General features: G+C 39.9%; 1 protein-coding gene across 1 annotated transcript; it reads left to right on the plus strand.

Annotated features, from left to right (window-relative positions):
• The first annotated feature begins 1,329 nt into the window (after window positions 1-1,329).
• On the plus strand, window positions 1,330-21,399 carry NDUFA9 (NADH:ubiquinone oxidoreductase subunit A9). Its single transcript, XM_050915060.1, has 11 exons — window positions 1,330-1,399; window positions 5,494-5,664; window positions 6,471-6,568; window positions 6,760-6,851; window positions 9,833-9,974; window positions 11,142-11,244; window positions 11,990-12,057; window positions 12,216-12,292; window positions 16,376-16,471; window positions 18,488-18,554; window positions 21,120-21,399. The coding sequence occupies exons 1-11, from the start codon at window positions 1,342-1,344 to the stop codon at window positions 21,288-21,290; spliced, it is 1,143 nt and encodes a 380-aa protein (XP_050771017.1). The 5' UTR covers window positions 1,330-1,341; the 3' UTR covers window positions 21,291-21,399.
• The last annotated feature ends 5,586 nt before the right edge of the window (window positions 21,400-26,985 follow it).

Consider the following 26,985-nt stretch of genomic DNA (forward strand, 5'->3'; position numbering starts at 1 on the left):
GTGTGTTGTGGCTGAGAACTGGAGATGGCCAGAGTTCACAGAGCATCCAGATTTTTGCCCCAAACCCCAAATCACCTGCTATGCCACAGCTCTGGCAGAACTGCCATTTGGATTTGCGTCAGAACAGAAGTTCAGTTAAAATCAAGTATTTTGGAATCTGTCCAAACTGCCAGAAATGTTCCCTGACTGTTCGGCCTTTTACTGCGCTGACGTTTTAAAAACTTTTTGGTGAATATGAGCACCAGCTACAGTGGCGTAAGCCAGGTTACAAAAGAATGGCCATTTGTATTCAATGCAGACCAAAAAGCAATGGGAACCCATGGGAAAAATGAGGCTATAATAGTGCTAGTGGCAGATTTAGAGTGCCCTGTGTGTGATCGTGATGCAACATTCACAGCAGCTTAGGGGAAAAAGTCTCAGTGAAATGTTGAAGACCTAGGATGACAGAGGCAGTTAGGAATTTTAGAGTGGTTGCATGTCTGTAATCATAAAATTGTTTAATCCCCATTTAAGGCTAATTGAATGAGGCCAGGTAATGCAAGGCGTAAGTAATGAGTTACTGAAATGTTTTCAATCAGTCCAGCTCAGTAGTGGCCAAAGTTACTGTCATTTAATTGTTGGACTTGGCTCGTTTCCCACTAGACAGGCACTCGGAAGCAGGCGCAAGGACCTGTGAAACAGTAGTTCCCCTACAGAGATCAATAAATATTTAAGCTTGGGGTTTTCAAATGCACCTGCAAGTGTTGGGGGTCATCCTCCCTCTGAAATTCCTCTCTCGGGTGCTTCTAAACTTCCATCCCACCCTCCAGAGCTGCGAGTCTACGACCTCAAGCCTCCTTCCCCAGTCGGGCCCAGACCGTGCACTACACCCTGCCACGGAGCTCACCGCCCGGCCTCCCCGTCCCCCACGGGCCGGCCTGCCTCCAGCCCACCAGCTCGGGAGCTGCTCCGCTGCGAGGGGCTACGACTGCCCGCGGCTCTGCTCAGGGGCCGGGGCCGGGGCAGGTGGGGTGCTCGGCGGGGCCCGCAGGCCCTCCAGCAGGACCGCGGCCCGACGCCGGCTGAGAGAAGCCCCATCCCTGCGCCGCCTCCTGTCAGCGGGAGGTTGGGCGGGGCCCAATTGTCGGGCGGGGGCCGCACGTGCCGCGGCTCCGCCCCCCCGGGTGAGGGGAAACGGAGCGTGGCCCCTCTACACGCATGCGCTGCGGAAGACGGGCCTGCGCAGGCGCACTCCCCCTCTCTCCCCCCCCCGCCCAGTGGGTTGCTCTTGCGCACGCAGCGGGGGAGAAGTTTGAGCCTGTCCGCATGCCGTCCGGCGCGAGGGTTGGTGGGTAAAGCAAGATGGCGGCCGTGGCTCGGTGCTATCGGGCTCCCCGCGGCCTCTTGTTGCCAAGGGCAGGTGAGTGTCACCGCCGCCGAGGGGCTGGTGCCGGGGCGCCGCTTCTCGCCGCGGGGAGCCAGGCTGCCCTTGCGCTCTGTGCCCGAGCCTGTACGGTGCTATGCCAGCCGCCTGCCCGCGGGCCTCCCTTCTCTCACCGCGGCGCCCTCGGAGTAGAGCTGGGTGAGGGAGCTCACAGGGCAGCGTCTCGAAAGCAGCTGGCTAAAATAACTGTTTGCGGCAGAAACGGCCGGTTCTCTGCCTTCCTTTTCTTTAGGAACCTGGGGTTTGTAGCCCGAAGGGCTGCATGGGATTGGCTCAGGCTACCGGTGTAGCTGTACAGTAGGTTGTCTCGCTGGGGCTGTCAAAATCCCAGCAAATGAAATGCTGCCCTGTAGGCTAAAAGTTTGGGTTCCTTTTACGATTTCTTAGGTGACCTTGACATTTTGGCTATGGTCTATAAGCATGTTCAAGTACCAAAATTATATTTAAAGCTTGTATTTGGGCCTTTGCTGCCAAAACAGAACCGATTTTTAGTTAAATTGATTCAGTACGTGCTCCTCTGTTGAGTAAAGTGGGAGATGGCAAACAGGTTTTGTTGGTTGGTAAAGGTGAGGAAGGAATTTAACATAATTGGAGCAATATGTCTTTTAAAGAAAAAGATGTTTCTGGTTTACTGTGGATATTTGAGGTTTAATTCAAACCAATGTTCATAAACTGCTTCAAATATGGATTGTAAAAGTAAACTTTCAGTGACAAATAGGTTTTGGTTAGTGACAAAGGTGAAATCCTACTATTTTGGGAAAGAATCCCTGTGCAAGTCTGCGTTACACAGGAGCACAGAGCTTTAAGCAGTGCTGCTCAGTCTGGAGATATTAATATGTGCTGTGGAAGCTGTATGGCTCTATTAAGTTATGTTGTCCTGAGTTACTAAATGATGCATTTTGATAGGGCTCCACACCATATGGAAGATCCTTTACTAGTTGTGAATCAGTGTGAGGATCTCTAGCTTGCTTTCTTTGAGTCTCTTGGATACCCTTAAATCTCAACCTTTTTTTTTATAACATGGTAGTAATTGGGCACGTAGCCGTAGATGGTGATAATCTGCGACAGATCTTGTTCAGTTATGGAACAAGAAAAGATGTACACCACGGTGTAAGGCACGCAACAACAAGTATATACACAAAGGTGGGAGAATACAAAACAGTAATTGGATGTTATTTGTTAGTGTGACAGTGATAGCATCATGAAGAGCCTGTCACCAATAATTTTTGCAGAAATAACAGCAAAAAAGCCACAAAGTAGTTGAAAGACATGTATAATTTTTTTTCAGATTAACTTTCTTGTCGTTCTTACATGGTTTGATCTTTTTAATAATAGTTTTTTAACAGGTGCTCACAGTGGACTGAAATCTTGTTGCTTTTAGGTTTTATATTGTAAGGACTGAAACGTGTTCCTATCTAAAAGTAACAGAGATAGTGTTAATTCTGTAAATATGAACATTGTGTAATTTTTTTTTTTTAACAAATCTTTAGAAAGGGAAGTGTATGTAAATAAAGTACTGAGGAGTATAGGTCATCAAGCTTTCTCTTTCACCATCTCAGCATACCATGTAGCTTTTTTTCGTAATTGAAGGAATCCTGCTGGTTATAAAGAACCCAGTCATTTTTCTGTGAGTCTACTTTTCCTAAAAAATAAATTAAATAACAAAACCCTAGTTATTAGAATACTACAAGAATAAAGGTAACAAGATCATCCAACTGTCTCTCTCAGTGTTATCCTTTACACTTGCACTTGTACTGAGCTTGGTTAATCTCCACTCTCCAGGTACCCATTACATAGCTACAGGCTTTATTCTGTACAGAGTATTCAGTGTACACTACTGATTTCATTTGCAAGTTTTGTTCTGTTGTCGTTTAAAAGAATAAAGACAAAAAAGCAACCCCCCTCTCCAAGAGTTTTGAATGTAAAAACCTAGGGTATGGGCTGTATGTTTATGTAGTCTGTGTCAAATAACATTGTAAGGATAGTGTGGTAATGTGTTTTAAGATGTGCTGTATTGGAAAACCATTGAAATTACGGTATTCACTGTAATTCTGCAGAAGTATACACAAAGATTTTAGAGGGCAATGTTAAATTAACTGGATGATAGAAAAAGGAGAGAGTGAAGATAAGTGGTGAATATGGCAGTGATGAGTTGGCATGTTCCTTAAAATTTCAGTTTGAGGTATTATAAGCTTTAATGTGAACATATTATGTCACTTTTAAAACTGCATGTCAGGTTTTTAGACATTAATTGGGTGCCACAGGAGTGTGTACTTCTATTAAACTCCAGCAGATCTTTGACAAACTGTGATTTTTGTGTGTGTGTGTGTTTTTGGGGTTTGTTTTGGTTTTTTTAAATGGGTGCTTATCATAGAGTGTATTTTCCTTCTTTCTCATAGTTAGTCTCAAGGTCTCTGCTTCAGTAATGGAGACGCCCTGCATACCTGCCACTTTAAGACAGATACCAAGCCCAGTTTAACTGTTCCTGAGCTTGGACCTATTTTGTAGGAGAGTTGCTTTTTAGGAAGTCATATACCTACTTGAAGTTTGCATAGGTAATATCTTATTTTGTCCTGTTTCTATCAGCCAATTGGAGTATAGTTTCTAGGCATAGTATATTAATTTGATAAGTCAAGTCTATATGTGTGATTGCTTTATTTAGTTAAGTGGGTGTCGAACTACCTTTCAGGACAAAATTGGAGATGTCGTATCTTTTATTATTCCAATTCGTGGGGTATGGAGAGAGAAGGGATAGACAAACTTTAGGGTAAAGAAACACCTCCTTCAGGCACTGAAATCTTGCTGGGTTTTCTAGTTTGAATTCTATAAGCTGATCTAACAAAATATAATTTATGTCCAAACATACCCTGTCCTTTTGATCTTCTTAACATAATGCATAACTACAACATCAGTGCCACTGTGTAACTGGTAATACCTAACCATATCAGGATAAAATGTACTCCTTCAGTGTACAAGTGGGATTTTTTTTTTGTTGTTTCCTAATGCATCCATCATTCTGATATTAAATACTAATCTTGTTTTCATTATGATTCTTGCTACTTAGGTTTATATGGGGAGGATTAAATTTGCTTATTCTTGTCCAGAAAATGCTTATGGCCATGGTGTACTAAAAGTTGGAAGGTCACTTACTGGATTTCTGTTATATCCTCAAGCTAGTTTTCCAATGACAGCTCTTATGGTCTGCTCTTGTCAACAGCCAGATGTCTGTAGTGTGTTTATGTACTCTATATTTCATCTGTTCCTTTCTGTTTATGAGCATGGACATGTAGTAATAGTAAACACTTCTAATTCCAAAAATCTCTTACAAGCAGTTTATTTCTTGCTTTTGGCTAACTTGGTTGGAGAGGACATATGTTTCTTCTTTTCAGACTCCCTATTGGAGCTACCTTGTCAATTTATATCAATATCCTAGTGATGTCCTATTTCCATGGCTTTCAGGTTTTCATAGCTCCTTAAGAAAAGGAACAGCTTTGAGGCAATATTCTATGCATCATGGATCTGGCTCTTTGCATCTCTTCATTTCCCTTCACTCCAGAGCTATGGTATAGGAGGATTGCTGCCTTTTCCAACATTTGGGTCTGCTATATTTAGACTGAGGTAAAAATCTGGTTAACTGCATCTAGAGTGATTCGGAGGTCTTTGTCGCACAGTTCCCAGGTCTGGGAGCAGGATGTGGATGTTCTCAGATGGGACCTGCCTGTAGCAAGTATTCTTTATTTGCTTAACCTCTGTGCTTCACCTTATACATCAAGTACTAATGCTAGCCAGTTAAGCTTTACTTGCTGTTTAGGAACCGATGGTCCTTTTTTAGTCTGCTCCTTTTGTGTCTTAGTTTGGTCTTTGACTTTTATCAACAGCTCCCTCAAGCCTACTGTCCTCTGACCTATCCAGATGTCTCTGAAGTAGCCTGTCAGGAGTCTTGACATGGGAAATTCTGCTGAGGGAGATTAGAGAAAATGCATCTGTAATGAGAAAAATAACATTAACTATGGTTTGACACTGCTAACTTCTAGCTTATATCACATGCTCTCTCCCATTTTGTGTTGTAGGCCCTGGCATTTCTGTGTTAGCTGCAGCACCATCTGTGTTGCAGCAGCACCGCCAAGTTCATCATGCGGTGATCCCTCATGGAAGAAGTGGACGATCCTCTGTTAGTGGCATCGTGGCCACTGTCTTTGGGGCTACAGGTTTCCTAGGACGATATGTTGTCAACCGTTTAGGTAATGTTCCCCAGGAGTACTAATTTAAAAAAAAAAAAAAAAAAGTGTTTAACGAAACTCTAGTTTTTCTTCAGGTTGCAGGATAATCTAGAAATCTCTGGCATTTTGGATCTTAAAAGTGTCTTGTGTGATACTTTCATAGTGTTTGGTCTGCTAAAGTACCAAGATGTGACAATTAGTAAAAACTGTTTTAATCTAGGAAATTTAGAAGCTTTTGAAGATAGTTAAAATCATTAAAATAAGTCATTCTCCTTCAAGTACTGTTTTTCAGTCTGTAAAATACAGATCTGAGGAGAGGTACAGCACATATTTGATTCTTCTGGTTTTGGCCTTATTAGGACATTTTACTAAAATGTTTGTAGGAATTTGATTGGAATTCTTATAATTGCCCTTTTGAATTTAAGTTTTAAAAAATAACTCTTGCTTTTTTTTTCTTCTCCTTTCCGTGCAACTTAAAAAAATGCAAATATCCTTAGATGTGACACATTTTTAGGTATTGTACTACGTTTATAGCACACACTGTGATTTTTTTTGTTGTTTGTTAACAAGCTTTTTGCAAGCTTCTATATTTTGTCTTACAAGCCCAAATACTCAACTATGTCCCTGCTTGAGAATTCCAACGATGTAGGTTCAAAAACTTACTTCTATTCTACTTCTAACTTTGCAGAAAACTATTCCAAGATATCTATGTGTATTTGTTGTGCTTTAATGTCAGGGAAAAAAGGAAGTTTTGTACATTCAGAAGTTCATCTACAAAGTTATGTAGTAGTTTGAGATAAATGAAACTTTTTGTTTTGAACGCTTAGGTCGCATTGGATCTCAAGTAATCATACCCTATCGCTGTGATCAGTATGACCTCATGTATCTGCGGCCGATGGGTGACCTGGGGCAACTTCTCTTCTTAGTAAGTCTTTTGCTTTGGCTTTAGATCAAATATAATACCATTGCTATACAAGGAAGTCTGTTAATCATTCTCAAAGTCAGAACTCCAGCTATTGTTTAGCCTCTAAATGGAAATGGTGTGAAAGAGCTTTCTTTGATTATGCCTATTTACACATTATCTCATCTTTTTCCCATTTGATGCTCTGGTTACAGGAGTGGGACTGTAAGGACAAAGACTCTATCCGAAGAGCCGTGGAACACAGCAATGTGGTCATTAATCTTGTTGGAAAGGAATGGGAAACAAAGTAATTTTCCTTTTTTTTTTTTTTTTTTTTATATAGATAGATTTGCACCAGGTATTGGACATTGTAGCCACGTTTTACAGCATGTGTACAGTATGCAGTGATGCTGACATTATTCTTGGCTTCTATGAAAAGGCAAAACTGAAATTTTGTATATAAAAGTTCTTCCATTTCTTTAAATGGTTAACTAGAGTCCTGGTTATGATCTCCTCTTGAAAAGTGCATTCTTTCAATAAGTTTCTAGTGTACAGCTCTTGTTCTGTCAGAGAGTTCAATGTGCTGCTTTCATACGCCTTACAGATGTTTCATGGGTGCCTTCGTATAGCTGACAGTCTCACCAGTTTCTGTGAGCTTGTGTTTACATTATTACAGAAGTGGGCTTTTGTCCTGTCACTTCAGCATAGTGATGAATTGTAGCCTACTAGAATAAGCTATGATCAAGCTTTTCCTATTCTCTGGTAAATGTTAATAAACAGGAACAGCTAATGGAGAGTCCCTAGGATTGTGATTAATAACATCATTCCTTGATAGACTTTTGGGACAGACACTATTAGCTACATAAGCATTTTTTGGTAATAATTTAAAAAAATAGTTCCTTTTTGAAATCCATTTTAAAAAATCCCATATTTGTTTTAGGTTAAAAATACCTGTAATAGCCTCATGGGTTCTTTTGCATGTGTGCAATTATGTCCACTTTAAATAAAGCCTTGTGCAGAACTGCCAGACAAAAACTCATTAGTTGTGTGATTTGCCTTTATACGGTACATAATTTTGCTATCATAGTAGATGGAAACAAATGTAGATATCAGTTTCATCTATGTTTACAAGCCTAATGCCTTTGTTGCTCTTTTTTGTGAACAGCCATTTGATGCTCAAATGGTAGAATTAGTAGTCAAATTATATTAATAGAATAGAATTAGTAGTCTCACATTGTACAATTATTTTTTCCTAAAATAGATGCTTGCCAGCAGACATACTATTTCAGCTGTTTCTTGTCTAGTCAAATATCATACATAACTTCTGGGAGACACTTTGATTTCACATTCAAATTCGTAGAGGTGCTTGCTTTTTCTGATAGTCACTTAGCTCCTTGTCCCACTGTTGGAATCTATAACGTAGTTTATTTGGGGAAAAGCCTACCAAACCTAAATTAAATTCGGTCTTGTGCATCTGACAAGGTTTTGGGTTCTTTTGATATCTTGTTCAGACTTTGGGATATAGGTAAAAAGGTACAAACGAACCTGTCAGGATTGTTGTGCGCTGTTACTAAATTATGAACGTAAGAGTTCAAATACTTATTGCTGTCAAAACAGAGGAAATTTCTTTTTAATGTGGGAGTGAGGGAAGAAAAGAAAGTCTGTACAGCTGGCCCAAGGACAATGTAATCTCTATTTATCTTTCAGATATATATTTCATGTGTACTTCCTCCTTTAAAATTTCTGAACTCATGTAAAAACTATGATTTATATAAGGGAGGGTTTCTTTGTTATTGAAAGGAAGTGTGACAATGACAACAAAAAGTTTCATTCTAGTTAAAAACCCCCAAACCTTGTCACTGTGGTCAGTTTCAACAGACTCAAAAGCAGAGGAGTCTTGGTATGTTAAAGACTTCTGGATATTCCAAAACTTACCACTGTATTGCACAAATGTTCTTATGTACTTTATACATATTGGTATCAATGGTGGTGCTGGAACCCTGAGATAAAATTCTATGGTCTGTTAAACACGTCATCAAACTAACCATTGTAATCATCCCAAAGTCTATGAAAAACTTAAGGAGGAAAAAGAAAAAAGTAAGGTTAGAAGTAGAGATCAGTCAAAAAAAGTAAAGCCTGCCATTAAATACTTTCCTCCTTGCCTAGTATTAGTGTACAGTCTCATTTGTGTATACGATGTTGTTTGAAAACTCCATAGTTACAGGAGGGATGTTGTTCATTCTTGTGTGTTTCTAAAATCTATTTTTGTGAGTAGAACAGGAGTGATGGTTCCCAGGATCAGATTAGTTATTGAAGGGTCAAAAATAACTTCTTATTTTTAAGGCTTTCTTTAGACTCCAGTGGGATCTGAAGAGCTGTGGGAGTAGATAAGGACAGAGAGAGAGGCATTTGGACAAGATGTTTGTTACCCAATGGAAAAGATGGAGCAGGGTGCTTACAAGGACAGTATAAAGACATGAGAAGCCAATTCTCTTACTTGCAGTCTTGGGATAGTTGGAAAGAATTTTGGGATTGTTGCCAGCCTATAGTGTCAGTTCTGCTTGGAGACAGAGCTTCTGTGTTGTTCTTGATCAGATGCCAAACTAGATTACAGTTGAACCCCCTAATTTAGGCCCCTTGAATGCCATAAAGTGAGTGGAGCTGTTCTTCTTTCTGCATGCTTCTCCTTGAAGTCCCTCGCAGCTGCTATGAAAAGGTTCTAACTGTTCTGTCAATGTAAAATTTTCCGTTTGCATAAGCACCTGTGTGTTCTTTGGTCTGTTTTTGTCCACTTCCCCAATGCCTAGCATCTGCCCTAACTTAGGCTGCTCAGAATTTTTGAGCTCCTTTGTAGTGTAATTGAGTGCATCAAATCAAGTCAAATTTTGAGCAGGTGTTGTAAAAAGACAGCTTTGTTCAGATTTCAAGATGCAGCACTTCTCTTTAAAAAAAAATAAAAAAAAAATCTGTTTTCACTTGGGAAGAGTTTTCTATTTGTCACAGACAAGTGGGCAAGAGGATTTTTCATACTGATTTAATCTTAACAGGTGAAAAAGCAGACAGTACTAAAGCTGTAATTGAAGCTTACTGTTGCATTTCGCTTATGTCTAGTTTTTATTGTATGAAGAGTCCCTCATGAAAGGAAACTTTGTTTCTAACAAAGAGCATCAAAATACGTTTTTGAAATATATTCAAGTAATACGTAATGATTGCTATTTGGTTGGTAGGCTGGTAGGCAGCCACTGGTGATTGCTCTTAAAGTAAAACTTGTTTTTTGCCTTGTTTTAGAAACTTCAATTTTGAAGATGTATTTGTAAATATTCCTAAAAGTATTGCACAGATAACTAGGGAAGCTGGTGTGGAAACACTCATTCATATCTCTCACCTGAATGCTAGCATGAAGAGTCCTTCCAAATACCTCAGGAATAAAGTAAGTCTGGAATCCTTTTGAATATATTTTCCGAGAGCCTACTTCTTTTTGTTGTTTTTTTTCACCCAACTGGGTCTGTTTAAAGGAAATCAGTGTATGAATTTACTATGGAATGTTTTCTGCAGCTGAGGAATTTTTGAGTTACTGTGCTTATTGGAGCTAGAAATCCTCCTTAGTACTTCATGTGCTTTGAAGGGAAATAGATCTTGTATTCCTGAAAACTCTTCCTTCCTCCTATCCTTGAATACCTTTACATCTAAAATTACGGTCATTAGGAAAGAGGAACTAGTTTGATGGTTTGGGATCTGGTATCAGGCCTAACATCTAAGGCTGGAATGACCTAGCAAAGTAAGTAGTCGATGCCAAAATGAATGCTGCAAAGACAGATGAGTATCACTATTACAGGCCCTTGGAGTGGGATCATTACCTGCTCTTGTGTAAAAAAAAAAAAAAAAAAAAAAAAAAAAAAAAAATAAAAAAATCTGGTTTTGGTATCCTATTATTTTTTCCTTATTAGGAGGTATAATTTTCTATTACTGATTTTCTCTTTTTAATATAGCTATTGTCCCAGTTTCAGCTATTTTTGTTTTGTTTGAGCTCACTGTACTGTGCCTTGTCTTTAGTATAAAAATTTTTTAAAACTAGGGTTAAAATTTGGTAGCTCTCAATGTGTAAAAACTCTATAGGATAGTTAGGCCTTATTGTATTGACCAGTCCCATGTGGGAAGTACATAGCTGCCACTGACATTTCTAACTGTACTTAAGCAGTTCTTGGAGTACTATGATAATATAGTAGGGGTTATGTAAACCTTCTGTTTTCTTCCAACCTCTGGTCTGACATAAGCAAGAGAAGTACTTAGATTAGGCTTCTTCCTTTTTGAACTTTGTCACTTTAAATTTGTGTCACTTTACTAGTGAGACTGTGTTGTATCTCAAATAGAAGAAATTATCTACATATTTATGGGACTTTTGGGATGTTCTGTGAGACCTTTATCTTAGCATAGCATCTCAAAGATCAAATGGCTCAGATATAAATAATTTTTGTGCTACTGATGGTGTCACTTCTTTCAGTGCTGTAGTCAGGATGCATTAAGTTCTGAAAAGGCATCCTCTTCTGGTCTGTTCAGAATGGATCTAATGAATGTGTTCATTTCAATTGAATGATAGGCTGTTGGAGAGAAAGCAGTGAGGGAAGAATTTCCAGATGCTATAATTTTGAAGCCCTCTGAGATGTTTGGAAGAGAGGACCGATTTCTCAATCATTATGCAAGTATGTACTCTTGAAATAGTAAAACCATGTATGATTTGTATACCGGTCTGTAGAGAACAGAGGGAAAATGTGATTTGCTTTTGAAAAGCAGAGAGGTATGTTTTTATCAGAAGTGCATTTTGTTAGCTGAAGGTGTGTAGTGGGAAACATAATAAATTTTCATCTCATGACTGAATTTTTTCTGAATCTAGTTAGACTTTGCTGTTTGATTTTTTTTTTTTTTTTTTTTTTTTTTTGGGGGGGGGCGGGGTAGGGGCGGGGGGAATGTGTACTATTGGTTTTTATTTAGATTGTTCTGAGCTAAGATCTGATCATCTTAACCCTCAAAGTAATTTACCCTGAAAGTAGTTTTTCAAGTTGGTAACGCTCGAATGTAAAAATCAACCTGAGTTGTTCAGGGCTCAGAAGCAACAGCAATGACTCTGATGTATCACCAGCAAAATTGCTAGACAGAATAGAGTGGAATCTGTTTCTGTCTTACAAAGTTGAGGTATCTCTGAACCACTCTAAGTAGACAGTAAATACAGCCTTCCCATTGTTGTCAATAAGAAAACTAAATGTGTATTGAAAACAGCGCTACTGGAATTGGATGGTAATTCTTCCCAGTTCTTTTTTTTTTTTTTTAAAGTCAAGTCAGTTTTCAGAAGAGATTGACACTCAGTGTAGTGCAAAATGTATTGGTTATTTGCTTACTGAAAGGATTCATAGGTTTTATTCTCAAGTTATGTATGTGTCTTTCTATCAGACATGCGCTGGTTTGGTGGTGTGCCTCTTATTTCTCTGGGCAAAAAAACAGTGAAGCAGCCGGTATATGTAAGTTTTCAATAAAACAAGACAATCCCAAATCCTCTGTGTGTGTGTGTGTGTGTGTTGGGTTTTTTTCTTTTCCCCCTGTAAATCACTTCTGAAAGAGGAGTGTGTGCATGCATTCCTGTTTTCTATTGGTAATTGTCTGAATTTGTTTCTCACAGGTGGTTGATGTAGCAAAGGCAATTATTAATGCAATTAAGGATCCTGATACTAAAGGAAAAACATACGCCTTGGCTGGGTAGGTTACTTTTCTGATTCTAATTAGCTGAAGTACTTCTTTTTGGTGTCATTTTTTGGCATGCTGCACAGTACATTTAATTTCTCCATCCATGCACACAGTTTGAGCTGCAATAAATTCCACCTCCTTTTTGGGAGGAAAAATGACTCAAGCTGTTATTGTGAGTGCTCTGAAAATCCTAGTTTGGGCCCCGTTGCATTTAATGTTATGTACGTGCACACAAAGAAATAGAGAGTCTTGGGAAACACGCTAGACAACATAGATTTGGAGAAAATTCTGCTAAAGCTGTGTGGAAACCACCTGGAATTAGAATGGATAGAGACACTGCATCTCTTGGAATATTTTTTGTACAAAAGCTCCAAGTCAGAATAGGTCATTAGCATTAAGAATAAACAACGTGGCAAATGCCAAGGTAATGGGTGCATGTTTTGATACTGTAACATAGCACTGAAACTGGTCTTCATCCAATATATGTGGTAAAAGGAACATTAGATTAATTGATAAAGAAAACAGTTGCTAATTAGTCAAGATGCAAATGATGCTGAACAGCTCTCTTTTTTTCTGTTGCATGCATATCTCTGTCTTCCCCCCTTATATACTGAAAAACTGCATAGTATCTGGATTTTGCAAAAGTCTTATCTGAAATTACGGGGTTTTTTCCATGTTCGTTTTGTGACGCTGTTGCAGTGACAGCTCTTTATTCCGATAGCGCAGAGATTGTTGCTGGTTTGTCTTTTACTCGTGTGATGTCAGTTTCTTCAGTGCTGTAACTGAGCTGTTGAGGAAGATGTTATCCTGGCAGCTAGGCTAGCTGTGTTGTATGCTGGTGTTCTGGAAAAGGCAGCAAGGTCTTCAACTTCTTTTGGATCATGCTGAGGAACTTCTGCTCCAAAACTAGCAAAATAAGAGAAAGAAGCTAACAATGGTCTGAAAGGACTACTAACAGCAACAGTAAGATTATTAAGTAACTTGAAGTTGCTTTCAAATCACTGGGATGATATGAAGTGTCACACTAAAGAACAAGTGCAAACAAATGCTAGACAGCCATTCAAAACCACTTTTTTATCAAAGAGAATAGATATGTAGGTGTCAGATGGACACAGCTAATGCAAAAACACAAAATGCGATGAAATTAACCCTTTGAGCGACTATTTTATCTCTTGGGGGCAACCTTGAAGATGGGTCAATATGTATCCAAAGCCGCCTGCCACAAAAGGAAGGAGAGGCGCCTGTGTATAGGTTCATTGCTGTCTCAGCAGAAGCAACTGCTCCAACTGCAGGAGTAATTGAGAATTGCACACTAAATAGAGCACTTTGCAGCCAAATGAAAGGGCAATTGGCTAAACTTTGAATGTATTCTTACAGTTTCAAAGTCTCATTTTTTTGCAATTTACAGAAGGCCAGGAGTTCAGTGCCCAGGTTTCAGAGGCAGGAGTTCAAGCAAGGATGCCAGGCTCTCACTGCAAGGAATAGTTTCAGGCATATAACAATGACTGAAAAGACTTTGAATAAATGATGGTCTAAACTGAAGATCCAAATCAGTGTTGGAAATACAAAGGAACTCTGCAGCGTAACCCTTGACTAAAGCTGTATGAGATCTTTTTTTATTTTTTTAAAAGGAGTTACCAGTTTGAGTTGAAAATACTAATTTTGTAAAAGATCATTCTATTTCTGTGGCTTTGGTTTTTGTGTGGTGTTTTTTTTTTTTCTTCCTTCGTACTATGTGGTGGAATAAAGTTTTAACTATGACAGCTAGTGGTGTCATTGCTATTTCTGAATGCCTGAAGAATTAGTATGGTTTTTTACCTGTTCCCCTCTTTCCCCCATGGCTTTGGTTTTGATTCATCCACTCGTTAAATCTTCTGTCTTGAATGCTAATGCTCTCTCGAGCTTGCTGTCTGCTAATATTGTGGTTAATGTAATGACACTTCAATGTGATTCTATTCTTGGTGAAGTTGTATTGTTAATGTTTGGTAATTTATAAAGGAACAAACAGTATTTATCTTTATTTTCACATTTTTAAGTTTGGCTGTACTACACATCTTTACGTGGTTCTTACGTATCAGGATAAAAGAGAAATCGGCTTATCCAAACGTTTGGATAGGCATGGGGATGTTAAAGGGCAAAAAATTTGGTAGAAAAAAACCTAATAACTAATGAAGACAAAGTTTGTTTGTTTGTTTTTCTCACCTGAGTAAGTAAACTTGACATTACCACTGTTTGCTGTGTTTCTCTTGTAAGTTCTATTAACAGAAGAAAACTTACTGAGTCTTATTTTTAGAGGGCCCCTACCTGGGAAGTAATCAGTCTTAAGGTGATTGCTATGTCACTGAGGTCTCTGCGTTAGCTGAAAAGTATAGCAAATCGTTAGGAGACACACACTTTAGTGTGTTCATTGCTGCTTTGATCATGATCAGCAGGATGTAATTGTGAAGTTTGAAACACCAAGTGACACACCACTGCTCAGCAGTGTGCTCTTGTGTGTTGTCGTGAAGATTTTCAGAATGTTTTGGAATGCCAGTAAGTTGCCTTGAAAGCCAAGGGAGATATCTGTTTCAGTCTGAGCCATCTATAGAGTATTAAAATGCTAAGGCAAAGTCTGAACAAGAAAGAAATGGGAACTCCCAATGGTATATGTTTTTCTTAAACTACTGCAGGTGTGCAGGAAACTAACTGCTTCCTTCCCTCCATCTTGAGAAGGGGAATGCATTCTTTTGGGGGAATTTATCTTAGTTTCTTCCTCTTGCTTTTGAAGAGAACGGTATGTTCTTAGTCGAGCAAAGGCAAGTGAATCAATATCCTTGCAGCCATTTGCTACTGAAGATGGGATGTCTTGTTAACAAACCTTTCTTAGTTTTACCATTTGCTTTCTGGCTTCCTTCTGTAACAAACTGCCAAGTGGGCTTGTACAAATTCATTCCTGTCCAAGCACTGAAAATCTTGTATTCAGAATTTGAGTCAGCATGGAGGAGGCACATTAAAGGTGTGCTTTAAAGGTACACGGAATACACTTCATTCAGTATGAATGTGGTGGATTAGCCTTGGCCAGCAGCCAGACGCCCACCCAGCTGCTCACCCCCCCTCCTCAACAGGACAGCGGGAGAAAATAGTACGAAAAGCTTATGGGTTGAGATAAAGACAGGCAGATTGCTTACCAGTTACTGTCACGGGCCAAACAGGCTCAACTTGGGGAAAAATGAGTTTAATTTACTGTCAATTAAAATAGATTTGAATAGTGTGAAATAAAGACAAAAAGAATAAAACAACACCTTCTCCCCTCCACCCTTTTCCCAGGCTCAACTTCAGTCATTCACTCCTGACTCCGCTACCCCCTCTTCCTGAGCAGTGCAGGGGTATGGGGAACAGCAGGTTATGGGGTCAGTCCATAACAGTTCCTCTCTGCCTCTCCTTCCTCTTCACACTTTTCCACAGCTCCAGCATGGGCCCTTCCATGGGCTGCAGTCCTTCAGGATAAACCTGCTCCACTGTGGGCTCTCCATGAGCCACAGGGGAATCTCTGCTCGAGTGCCTGGAATGCCTCCTCCTGCTGTCACCTTGGTGTCTGCAGGGCTGTTTCTCTCACTTTTTTCCTCACTCCTTTCTGCCTGTGTGGCATTTTTTCCCTTCCTTAAATATGTTTTCCCAGGGGTGCCACCATCTTGTCTGAGGGGCTCAGCCATGCCCTGCAGTGGGTCTGTTGGAGCTGGCCGTGCCTGGCACGGGGCAGCCGCGACCTCTCCACATAGGCTGCCCCTGCAGACCCTCCCACCAGCGTCGGGGCACCGGCACCCACCGCAGTGATGAAACAATTTTGCAGTTTGTAACTTAGACTGTTACCATCGCTGATGTCAGATGATATGTTTTTCTAACTTAATCCCTCTTTATTTCAAACAGTACAGAATCTAGAGAGCCAAAATTTGTTCCCCTCTTGTGAGGAAAATGACAAATCTGGCAAATCATTTAGATTGAAGAAAACAGGCCCTTGGTAGGCTTGGGGGTGGAGGGCTTTAAAATTTTTGTCTCTTGCTGCAAATATTTAAGTATACCTAACTTACCTATAATGTTTGTTGCTTTTTCTTTCAGACCTAACCGATACCTCCTGTATGACATGGTAGAATACATCTACGCAGTTTCCTTTCGAACCTTTCTTCCCTATCCATTTCCACGTCCTCTCTACCAGTAAGTAGGACCCTTCCTTCACTAAGAACTTGGGATCCACTAGGCGGCACAGAAGCATAAATAACTGTTGCATTCGTTATTTAATATTGCCAGTTGTTATTTAACGTGGTAGGATTGTAGAAACTGACTTTCCCTAGGTACTCGTTAGCTAGCTTTGAGTCTTCTGCTCATGCACAGGCCTGCATTTGATGAGCTAGTGTATGAAAGGTGTACTTATAATGAACTTAACATAACTGTTTATTCCAGAGTCATTGAATGGCTTTGCTGAGTCAAGAAGTAGCAGAAGGTCCTTAGTAGACACAATCAGTAGCAAACTAAACAAACTTTTAATAGTACCACAGGGAAAATCTGTGTGTATGTTGCTGACCGTAGGCACTGACAGATTTTTCTGCAGCAGCTTAAGGTATTGCTACTGTCAGTTGTCCTTCCAGTCTGGTGAGCGCTGCTGCCCTGGAAGCAGGGTTGGGGTAAGGGTGGGTGTGGGTATTGATTGACTTTCTAGTTTCAGTCCTTTGTATTGATTTGAGCCAGTTGTTGGAGGTAAGGTTGTACTGAGATCTTGGCCTGCGAATTTGAGCAGTGCAGTTATGAGCAAGCATTTCTTTGTCTGCGATATGAGGGCAGTAACATTTTAGAAGATGGTAATAAATTGGGAGATAAGAAGGGAAAGGTGTAGCATCACTTCAGTTGACTACAGTGGATGGACTGTGAAGACTGTGTTTGCATGCACTGAGCTTCTGCAGCTGTACATTTTGGCCTCAGGGGCCACTGAGGATAGAAGCTGATTTGCTGAATTGCAGCTACTGAGTAATAGTGCATGAAAAAGTACAGTATAAATCTGAGCCTGGGCCTAGTCCTTAAGGTGTAATCACATCCTTTTGAAGACCTACCTCAAACAGTAAATGCCGTTTCAGAAGTTGCCCTCAGCATGGTTGAGATGTGTTAATGTTTGGGGCGCTGGTCCTTCTCAATTTTAGTACAATGGAAACTAATAAGCTAAAAAAGTCACCCATGTTAGAATCCTCCTACCAATCTGCTAATAGGACTCAACATTGGATTCATGTAACTGATGATGAATAATGCTAGAACATCATCTTAAACTGTTGTGGCTGTTTCTGAATTGGCTGTAGAGGCATCAGGTTAACATGGCTCAGCTGACAGAGAGCAGCTTGTTAAAAAGTAACTATGTGGGTGCTTATTAGTCTTACTCACATTTGCTGCAGTCCATGTTGTGCTTTTTTCTTTATGGGCTAAACTAAGTGGTATTTCATATTTTTAAGAAAAGACTGCATCTAAAAGGCAGATAAGCCTAGTTCTGTTTATGTGCAGTAACTTGGTAACACCCTAGTCTGCCAGGTGAGCACTTCAGTAAGAGATTCTACCTTGAATACTGTTGGGCCCAAGACACTGAGCAAGAGCTGTAGCGTTATTTTCTTTTCTCTGCCAGATTTTCTTTCTTTCAAGGGAAACTTAATTTCTGGAAACTGCAGATATACTAATCCTCATCCTTTTCATACATGCAGATTGCTCCAGATTCCATCATCTTGTTTGTACGGCTGTTAACTCATTTAGTTGTCAGCAAGCATGTTTTCTCATGGAGGCATTGAATCAAACTTCATGACTAATTGGATTACTGCCTACACTACTAGGGAACAGAGTCTGGAGGAAAGGCAGGGGCAAGACTGAACTTTTTGGTGTGTGGGGAATTGGATGTGGAGGTTTACTTTCCCCACTCACTAACGCTCATTTTTACTTCTAGATATCTGCTCCTCCATTCCCTTCCAAAGTAAAAGAATAGGAGATCGAATAATTCAGTAGCAAAAGTTACCAGAAACACAGCTAAGAAATTGCTGGCTGGTATGTTCACTGCTTTAATGAATTCATAGCTTGCAAGAACAGCTACAGAACAAGCTCTTGCTCACTGTCTATTAAGTGTGAAGTATTTTTACCAGTTCTCATTTTCTTCTGTGTATCTGGATAATGACTATACTTTTGCAATACTCTTTCTTATTACAGTTTAGTTGCAAGATTCTTTGAGATGAATCCATTTGAGCCATGGTTAACACGAGACAAAGTGGACCGGGTAAGTGTAGTACAATCCACAAATTCTTGGGAAATGTTTCACTGTGTATTTTTAAGTTGCACTTGTAGTTTTGCATTCAAGGAGTGCTGAAATGTGTGTACGTCATGTGGTGTAGCATTTCAGTCAGTTCAGTGGCTAGAACTTGGTTATAAAGAATTGCTTTCAGACTGATTAGATACTGCAAAAATTTAAATTTCGAAAGGTGTCTATATATAACCTTCCTCAAAAATGGTTATGGTTCCTGCCATACAATTGCTGCAGCTACTGTTCTGCAATCTCACTCTTAACTTATTTGTCCAGACCTGTTATAGTGCCAAGGGGATACACTGTCAAAGCAGTCTGGAGATTCCTCTGGTGTAGTCTTACAAAGACTTAGTAAGAGAGAGGGACTAACAAATTTTTTTTAAAAGGCATCATTATGATGTAGTCTTCCACTAGCATTGGTGGAGGAAAAATAGTTAACATATTTCTCTAAATATGTTTAAGAAAGTGGTTGAAACAATTGGTGAGAAGGTTATATAGCAAGAAGTAACATGATGGGGGCAGGGAAAGGGCCCAGCCTTCTTAAGTGTTAAAAGTGGTCAGGGCTGCATGCTTCACTATGCCTCTGCCCCCCTCCCCCAAAACACATGCTATTGAAAATAGCAAAGCTAAAGTAGAGATTGGATGTGCAATGTGCAGCTAAGTGATGGGGGGGGGGGGGGGTGCTACCCACTTTTAGCAAACTAGTGAGTTTATGTACCTCTAGATGCATTAAAATCACATACCATCCAGATAATGGCAATTTTAACAACTCAAGTTGAACTGACAGTGCTGGATACAGCCCAAATTCTCACTTAACATTAGAGTGCATTTCTCGTGAACATGTTGCAACTTCATGTTTATTCCCAACTTCTCAGAGTGTCTAAGTGGGGGTGGAGAAATAACTTGCAAAAAACCCAACTGCAAGTGAGGAAAAAGTAGGATTTAGCAAGTATTAATCTCAAAACTGTTGGCATATGTGTAGGTTAGCAAAGATAGTGATGTACTCTGACAGTCTCTAAGCTTGCTGTTCTCTGAAGATTGCAGGTACTCTGCCAACTATTTTGCAGAGCTGGAGTTTTAATGCCTTTGTTATGATGTGGTATCAATAGCCTATTTTGACCTGATTTTCCCAAAATTAATTTGAGATAGGGTACTACCATGAATCTGGGAGAACTGGGTCCTATACTTAGAGCTGCTTACTGAATAGCTGTAAGCAATTAATTTCTGTGTTTACACTTCTCCATCTGTGAAATAAACTGGTTTCCTATTCTGTTTGGCAATAATTGTGAAAAACTGTGGACAGTATGTGTAATAAGAGGTAAGCTTATTCATGTTCTAGTGCAAAATTTTCTTTTTTTTCCCCCAAACCACTGACTCATTCCCCATACTAGAGAGAGTTGGCATTGTAGTTTTATTGGCTTATTGGCTGTATTGACCCAGGATGTAGATGTAACATCTGAAAACCTTACTTATAGCTGCCTTTGTAGTTTATAGAGTTATATTTCATAAAATAAGCCTGCACCAAATCACTAAATCTACTGCAATTCAGCTATAGCATGGGTAGTGTAAGAGGGGAGTTTCTCCATGTTACTTCTGTGTCTGATTGTTCCTCTTTCCCAGATTTTCATCCTTAAGTAATCTACACAGACTTAGATGTGGTTGACTTAAAGACGTTTCAAGGTATAATAGCATAAGAGAAATCCCCATTTTCTAAGATATATGTCATATGTGTTGCAAATATGGTAATAGAATTAAATATTTGTCCTGTACAGGACCTTGTTCTAAACCCTGAACAGAGAAAACCAACCTACCAAAGGCAATAATTCAACATACATTTTCTTGACAAAGCAAAACATATATAATTGCAGTTCAAATATGCCCTTACAAGTTTGGCCTAATTTTGTGGTTGCAATGCAGTAATCTTCCTGATAATGTATACCTAATGGAGAGAAAATGAAGACACTTTCTGCATGTCTCACTGCTGTTTATTTCTGAATCTAAATCTGAAGCCTGAAGGACTTTTAGCCGGATGCAGAACATCTGTCTCTCCTGTCAAAGTATACTGGGTACTCAATACCTTGTATAATTACGCCATAGTTCTGTAGGGCTACATTGAATCTTTTTTTCCTCCAAAGGAAGAACACTGAGCCAAAATCAGTCAGGGAACTGGGACTGACACACAGTTGGCTGAGTCCAAATTGGTGTTTGAATAGGTCTTCAGATCTACTACAAGATGCAGCAGTGTATTGTATTGCGGGATTGTTTCTTGGGGGAAACAGTCTTACGTCAGCAGCCTTGAAATTGTAGTAGAATCTCCCAAGAGCTGCCATTTGTAGAAGATTGTTTTGAGACATATTAAAATGTTTCTAGTACTATGAATTTATGCTAGTTTGTTTCCGTAAAAGAAAAAAGGTGACCTCAGGTATAAGTATACAATACTTTTTTTAGTATGTGAATGATTGCATTGGGTGTAATGCTGTTCATTCTATCAAGTGAATTTCCCCCTTCCCCCCCCTCCTTTCTTTTGCCTTCTTTTTGAAGTTTCACACAACGGATATGACATTTCCTGACCTTCCTGGTTTGGAAGACCTGGGTATTCAACCAACATCTCTAGAACAAAAAGCAATTGAAGTTCTGCGCCGTCACCGCAGATACCGCTGGTTGGATGCTGAGCTGGAGGAAGCAAAACCAGCTAAGACATATCCCATGTAACAGTTGATAAAGTGGTTACTTAATGCTTCTTAAACTGCCTTTGTATGATCCAATTTGTTTGGAGAATTGTGTACATACTGAGTAAAGTATATTAATCATGTAAACTATATTTCACCAGTGTTGTCTTTTTAATTATGGAAGACAGTCATTGAAATGCAGTTTTTCTCTTTAAAAGGTCACAAAAGCAAATTTACGTATTGTTGCTTAGCTGGTGAGCATTAAAGTATTTTGAAGGTTGGTACTAGAGGGAACGTGTATTAACACTACTCAGTTTCTCCCTTGGCTCTCAAAGCAAGCCTATCACTGAGCATTAGTAAGTGCTCAAGTGATTTGAAGAACATTGCAGTTCAGGACTATGTGGCCTAGAACATGTCCTTTCCGATAGCGATTGCTGGTACTGCCACCTATTCAGATTATGAGGTCTCAGATAAAGTCCTGTTTTTAAGTTCTTGACTCTTCTGAGCTTTGTTTTCTGCCCTGAGCACAACTATTACAGAAAATGCCAACCAAAATGTCACAAGCTGTTTCTAAGGTTAAGGAGTGTCAGTCAGACATGTAAACAAGTTACTGTGTGTCATCTGATCTCTTGTGATAATTATGTGTGCTGTGCCTCATAAACATGAGGAAATATGTTATTTCTTCCATTTTTAAATGAGAAAATCTAATTATTTTTAGATGCTCAAAGCTTTCATGTGCTTGGGACATCATCCTTCTTTTGGTAAGAAGGATAAGCTTTGTTTCAGGATTAAATATTTTCAGTCGTTTTAAGATCAAAGAAAGATCCGTGCCTGAATTTGATCAAGAACTGTGCTTTCTGTTTCCATATCCAAAATGTTGCTGGAAGATTTTGGTTAAATTTTAGCAGGGACATTTTTTGCTAGAGTGCGGCTTAGAGCTGAGTAAGTCTGTGCACAGAACTGAGAGCAGAGATCTAGATCGTCTATATGCAGTGCAGTGTTCTGATGGCTTCAAGATGAGACAGAAGACATTTCTTGAATCAAGGAGTGAGCTGCTAGTTCTGGGAGTAGGACAAATCACATTAACTAGGATGAGTTGAGATTGGTGGGGAAACTGGTTTTAAACTGGGGCTGAGAGGGGATAAAATGAGTGACAGAACATTTTGTGTTTTCACCTCCAAGCTTCCTACTACTTGCCTTTGTTGAATGTGAAATTGGAGGGAAGGATCTGGGACAAGCTGACAAATGGGTATCAAAGGTAGAAGCCTAATGGAGGGGAAATCTGAAGTGGAGAATGGGATGGAATAGGTGATGAAAAAAAGAGTGGAAAACGGATTGAAAAGAACAAAAAGGTCAGCACAGAAGTCTCTTGATTAAATCACACTGATTGCTGGAGCCAAAGATCAGAATCTCACTATTCCTGTATTGTGCCAAACTACTCTGAAAGTCCTGGGCAAAGTGTTTCTTAAATTTCAACAGCTTCCACATTTTCCTCTTCCACATAAAACCTATTGCTGCTAATGATTACTCTGTTAGGAAGAGGTAGGCTCTTGTGATAATATGAATTTTTTGATCCTGCCTACTGTATATTGAATTTGGCTCTCATGGATTGTTTATTTTTCTGTTAATAACATAAGTTAAGTTGTTTTAAAATAAATCTGCCAATTCAAACATTCAAAAGTTAGGACAAACTGGAAGTGAAGTCTGTATTGGTAATAATTTGATCCTTAACTTTTATTATTTTTCTGACTGCAAGCTTTTTTCCATAAGACCCTGCTGTAAATAAGTAGCCTCATTAGTGCTCATTTAATGTGTGGCCCTAATCTTGATTTATTGCATGTTATTCACATCTTGCAGTGAAAACGATAGTATTTCTGAACTGTTTCACAAGTGCACATAGATTAGAGATACGCAATTATCATGATAGTCCTGCATGGCTAACAAGCAGTTTCCATTTTCAGGTGGCAAACTGAGGCAGAAAAAACTGTCAAAGGTAATGCTGTAGTGTTAGGTGCCAATTCTGGGAAGGCTTACCATAATGCAGTGATTTCCGCCCCCCCTGCCCCCTGCCATTCAGAGCACAGGTTTTCCAGTGGCTTCAGTTGCACCACAGACCACTCCTACAGGGTCTTAATTCAGACAAGAATTCTCTGTTAGACAGAGAACATGCAGGTGATGAATACCTGCAGTGTTCATGGAGGTTTGAAGAGTTTGCTTTAAGTAGCCTGCTCCACATCAGATAGGAATACTGGTAAAGCAGAGTATCACATTAGTGCTCAGCTGCTGCTACTGCAAGTTTCATTTTCCACAATACTTTGCCTTACATAGCACTTCTGCTTCCTACCTTGTAGAAACTACAGTGTGATTTCTCATTATTTATCCTTCCAAAGCAATTTCTTTAGGGGTCTTGAATGTTAAAAAAAACCTCACTTACTTTGTAATACAGTCCAGAGTACAAAATTACTATAATTCAGTTTCATCAGTGATTTTTATCCCTACTCATTTATCAATGAGAGGATCTTACTTCTTATCCTATCCCTAGTTTCTCAGCTTGCAATAGTTTTTCAGCCAATCTGCAGTTTGCAAAGTACTGAAGGTCCTTTAAATGTGTGGACTCGAGGCTCCTGCTTAACACCTTTGTGCGGGGTGTTGCTCAAAGCGGTATGGAGAGGGAAAGAGGGGCTGCTGTTTTCCGCCCTCCCCACAAGAGGTCACTGGTAGAGCGGAAAGTGGCAATGGTCTTTAAGCGCGCTGGGTGCCTCTACTTTTTGCAGCCTGTCTCCTGCTTAGGCTTTGCCATTTCTCATCTCTGTTCCTTGCCTGCACGCAGCTAGAAGGCTGTCCAGAAAGGGATTTTCAAGTCAGGCCCAAAACTGTGCATCGACAAATTTAGGTACAGTGGCATAACAATACCATGGCACTGGTACCATCGCTGGCTGAAAGGGAACCTGCTTTGGTCCTTTCCCAGCACATAGTCTAATAATCTAGTCTATAGCCCACCTTCAGGCTGCTCTAGAGGGTCTTGTGAGAAAGTAGACCCTTGGCAGCATCTGTTTATGGGCCAGATGAAGTATTTGCATGGCTGTGTGAGTGTGTATGTGCACTTAGGAGACAGATGGTTAGGGACCAATAAGGGCTGAAGAGTTGGTGAAGGCAATCATACTTGCAGTCGTGTTAGGTATATGTGTGTATATATCTGTCCATGTGTGCATGTACATAGCTATGTATGTATATGCGCCCCACCCAACCTTGGAGGGTCTGATAGAAAGTATATGCATTTCCCTGGGACTGAGAAGAAAAAAGGAAACAGTGCATAGGTGTCACTAAAACATCACTTCTTACTTTTGGCATTCAGCTAGCCTGAAAGGAAAAAGTGGCACTTCTGCTTAATGTAGTTAACTTGGTTCATATGCTGCCTTGGGGCACAAGTATATCTTGCCTGATGTGAAGAGAAATTGTAAGGATGTCCTGGTTCCAGCTGGGACAGAGTTAACTCTTTTCTTAGTAGCTGGTACAGTGCTGTGTTTTTGATTTAGCGTGAGAATAATGTTGATAATATGACTGATGTTTTAGTTGTTGCTAAGTAGCACTTATCTTAAGCCAAGGATTTTTCAGTTTCCCATGCTCTGCCAGCAAGCAGGTGTGCAAGAAGCTGGGAGGGAGCATAGCCGGGGCAGCTGACCTGAACTAGCCAAAGGGATATTCCATACCATGGAACATCATGCCCAGTATATAAACAGGGGAGAGCTGGCCGGGAGGGGTGGATCACGGCTCTGGCATCAGTCAGCGGGTGGTGAGCAATTGCATTGTGCATCACTGGTTTTTTTTTTTTTTTCCTCTTTTTTCCCCTCTTCTTTTTTTGTTATATTCCTTTTCATTACTATTATTATTATGATTCTATATTATTATTGTTAGTATTATATTTTACTTTAGTTATTAAACTGTTCTTATCTCAACCCATGAGTTCTACCTTCTTTCCCGATTCTCCTCCCCATCCCACTGGGAGCAGGGGTGGGGGGAGTGAGGGAGCGGCTGCGTGGTGCTTGGCTGCTGACTGGGGTTAAACCACGACAACGGAGTAGGAGAATAATGTGAGAGATTGTTCTAATGGTAATGGTCTTCATATAAATTAGAGCAGCTCTATAGTTTGAGTTCAAATGGGAAATATTGATAGCCTTTATCCTTTATTGGGAAGGTAACCACTAGTGTAATTTTTCAGTATGAAAGGAGGTAGATATGGAGGAAGGAGAGAGCAAAAGCAGAAAACTTAACCCACTTTGCTTTTTGAGATCCCTTGCAAGTAGGACTGGAGGATACTTGCATTTTAGGAACAGCTTGTGTGGGTGGGGATAGTATCTGCATCTAAGGGTGGAGAGAAGGATTTGGACCTTATGTTTCTTCAAAGACTGTATGTATCCTAAGCAGTTAGGGCTCTGTTTTGGACTTACTGCTAATTATGTGCATATTTATGCTGAAAATGTGATAACACTGAAATTACGCTGTTCGTAGTGTGTCGCTCCAAGTTGGAACAGGTGACTTACATAGAATTAAGCCTTCCTGTCTGTTGCTTTATTCTTACCTCTCAGTTTTTCTTTCATGACTTACTTGGAAAGCCTTAAAGCTTTCTTCAGTTGCTTAGAGGGCAGATGGTTAACGACCGAGAAGAACATACACACTGGCAGTAATTATTCTGTAGTTACCTCTCTCTCCCTGCTCTTTTCTCTTCTTCCTTTCCCCCTGCCCTAAGTGATATGCGTGGATACGCATTATATGAAATGAGGAGATCAGAGGACTGCTATATTTAAAGTAATTCAAAGTGGTGTTAGAACTCATGAGTAATTCATGATAGTGTTGCTGCAGCCTCTTTGAGGTATGGAGGCAGAAGGTGAAGGACACTGACGAAATGGCAAAGGAAAGTTGGTGGCAGAGCTGAGAATAGAGTGACAATGTGCTGCTATGGCTTCTTTCCTTTTAATGACTAGTTATAGGCTGGGACCAACTCACCCTAAACACCATTCTTTCTTGAAAAAGCGTACAAAGGTGGTAGCATCAAAATTTTTGTAATAAACGAATGAGAACTTTTGGAGAAGATTCTGAATGAAGCTAGTTCTCGATTCCTGTGAATCTCTACTTTTGCTTTCCTTTGTGCTTTCTTAGGCCTGTTTTGACACATATTTCCATTTTGGCTTGTATGTAAATCAGCAACAATAAATCACAGCTGATCTACTTCCAAGATTTTGGAGAGTGATTTAATGTTAATGGGCAAAGCTTGTTTGATTGTGTTTTGTTTTGGGTTTTTTTTGGGGGGGGGGGGCGGGGAGGGAGAAGTAAATACTAGAAAATGGAAATTACCTTTCTCATTGTCACTAGGGAATCTCATCTAATCCCAGGGATTTTGTTGTTGGGATTCTGATTTGGAGCAGGGCATAGAGTGCCCAGTTTGAGAAACATATATAGCAACATGTGTGCATTGGTTTACCCTCTGTATTGCCACAGTCTTGATTAGAATTAAATTGGCCAGTAGTCAGAGGTACTGCTTAGCAAATGCTTTTGTAGGCTTTCCACCTCTTCTGTAATTTTCTTGGCCAACATTTATCCTCTGGGCTGATAAAACTGATTAAAAAGGCATTAAATACTTTCCTTCAAAGTTTGCTGCTTTGTGTGTATGTATGATAGGATTTTTTAATACTTTAGCTTTCCTGGTGCAGTACAAGAAAGTATAACTCAACAAGGAAGAA

This window comes from Gymnogyps californianus, chromosome 1 (genome assembly GCF_018139145.2).
Source record: "Gymnogyps californianus isolate 813 chromosome 1, ASM1813914v2, whole genome shotgun sequence".
Classification (NCBI taxonomy): Eukaryota; Metazoa; Chordata; class Aves; order Accipitriformes; family Cathartidae; genus Gymnogyps; species Gymnogyps californianus.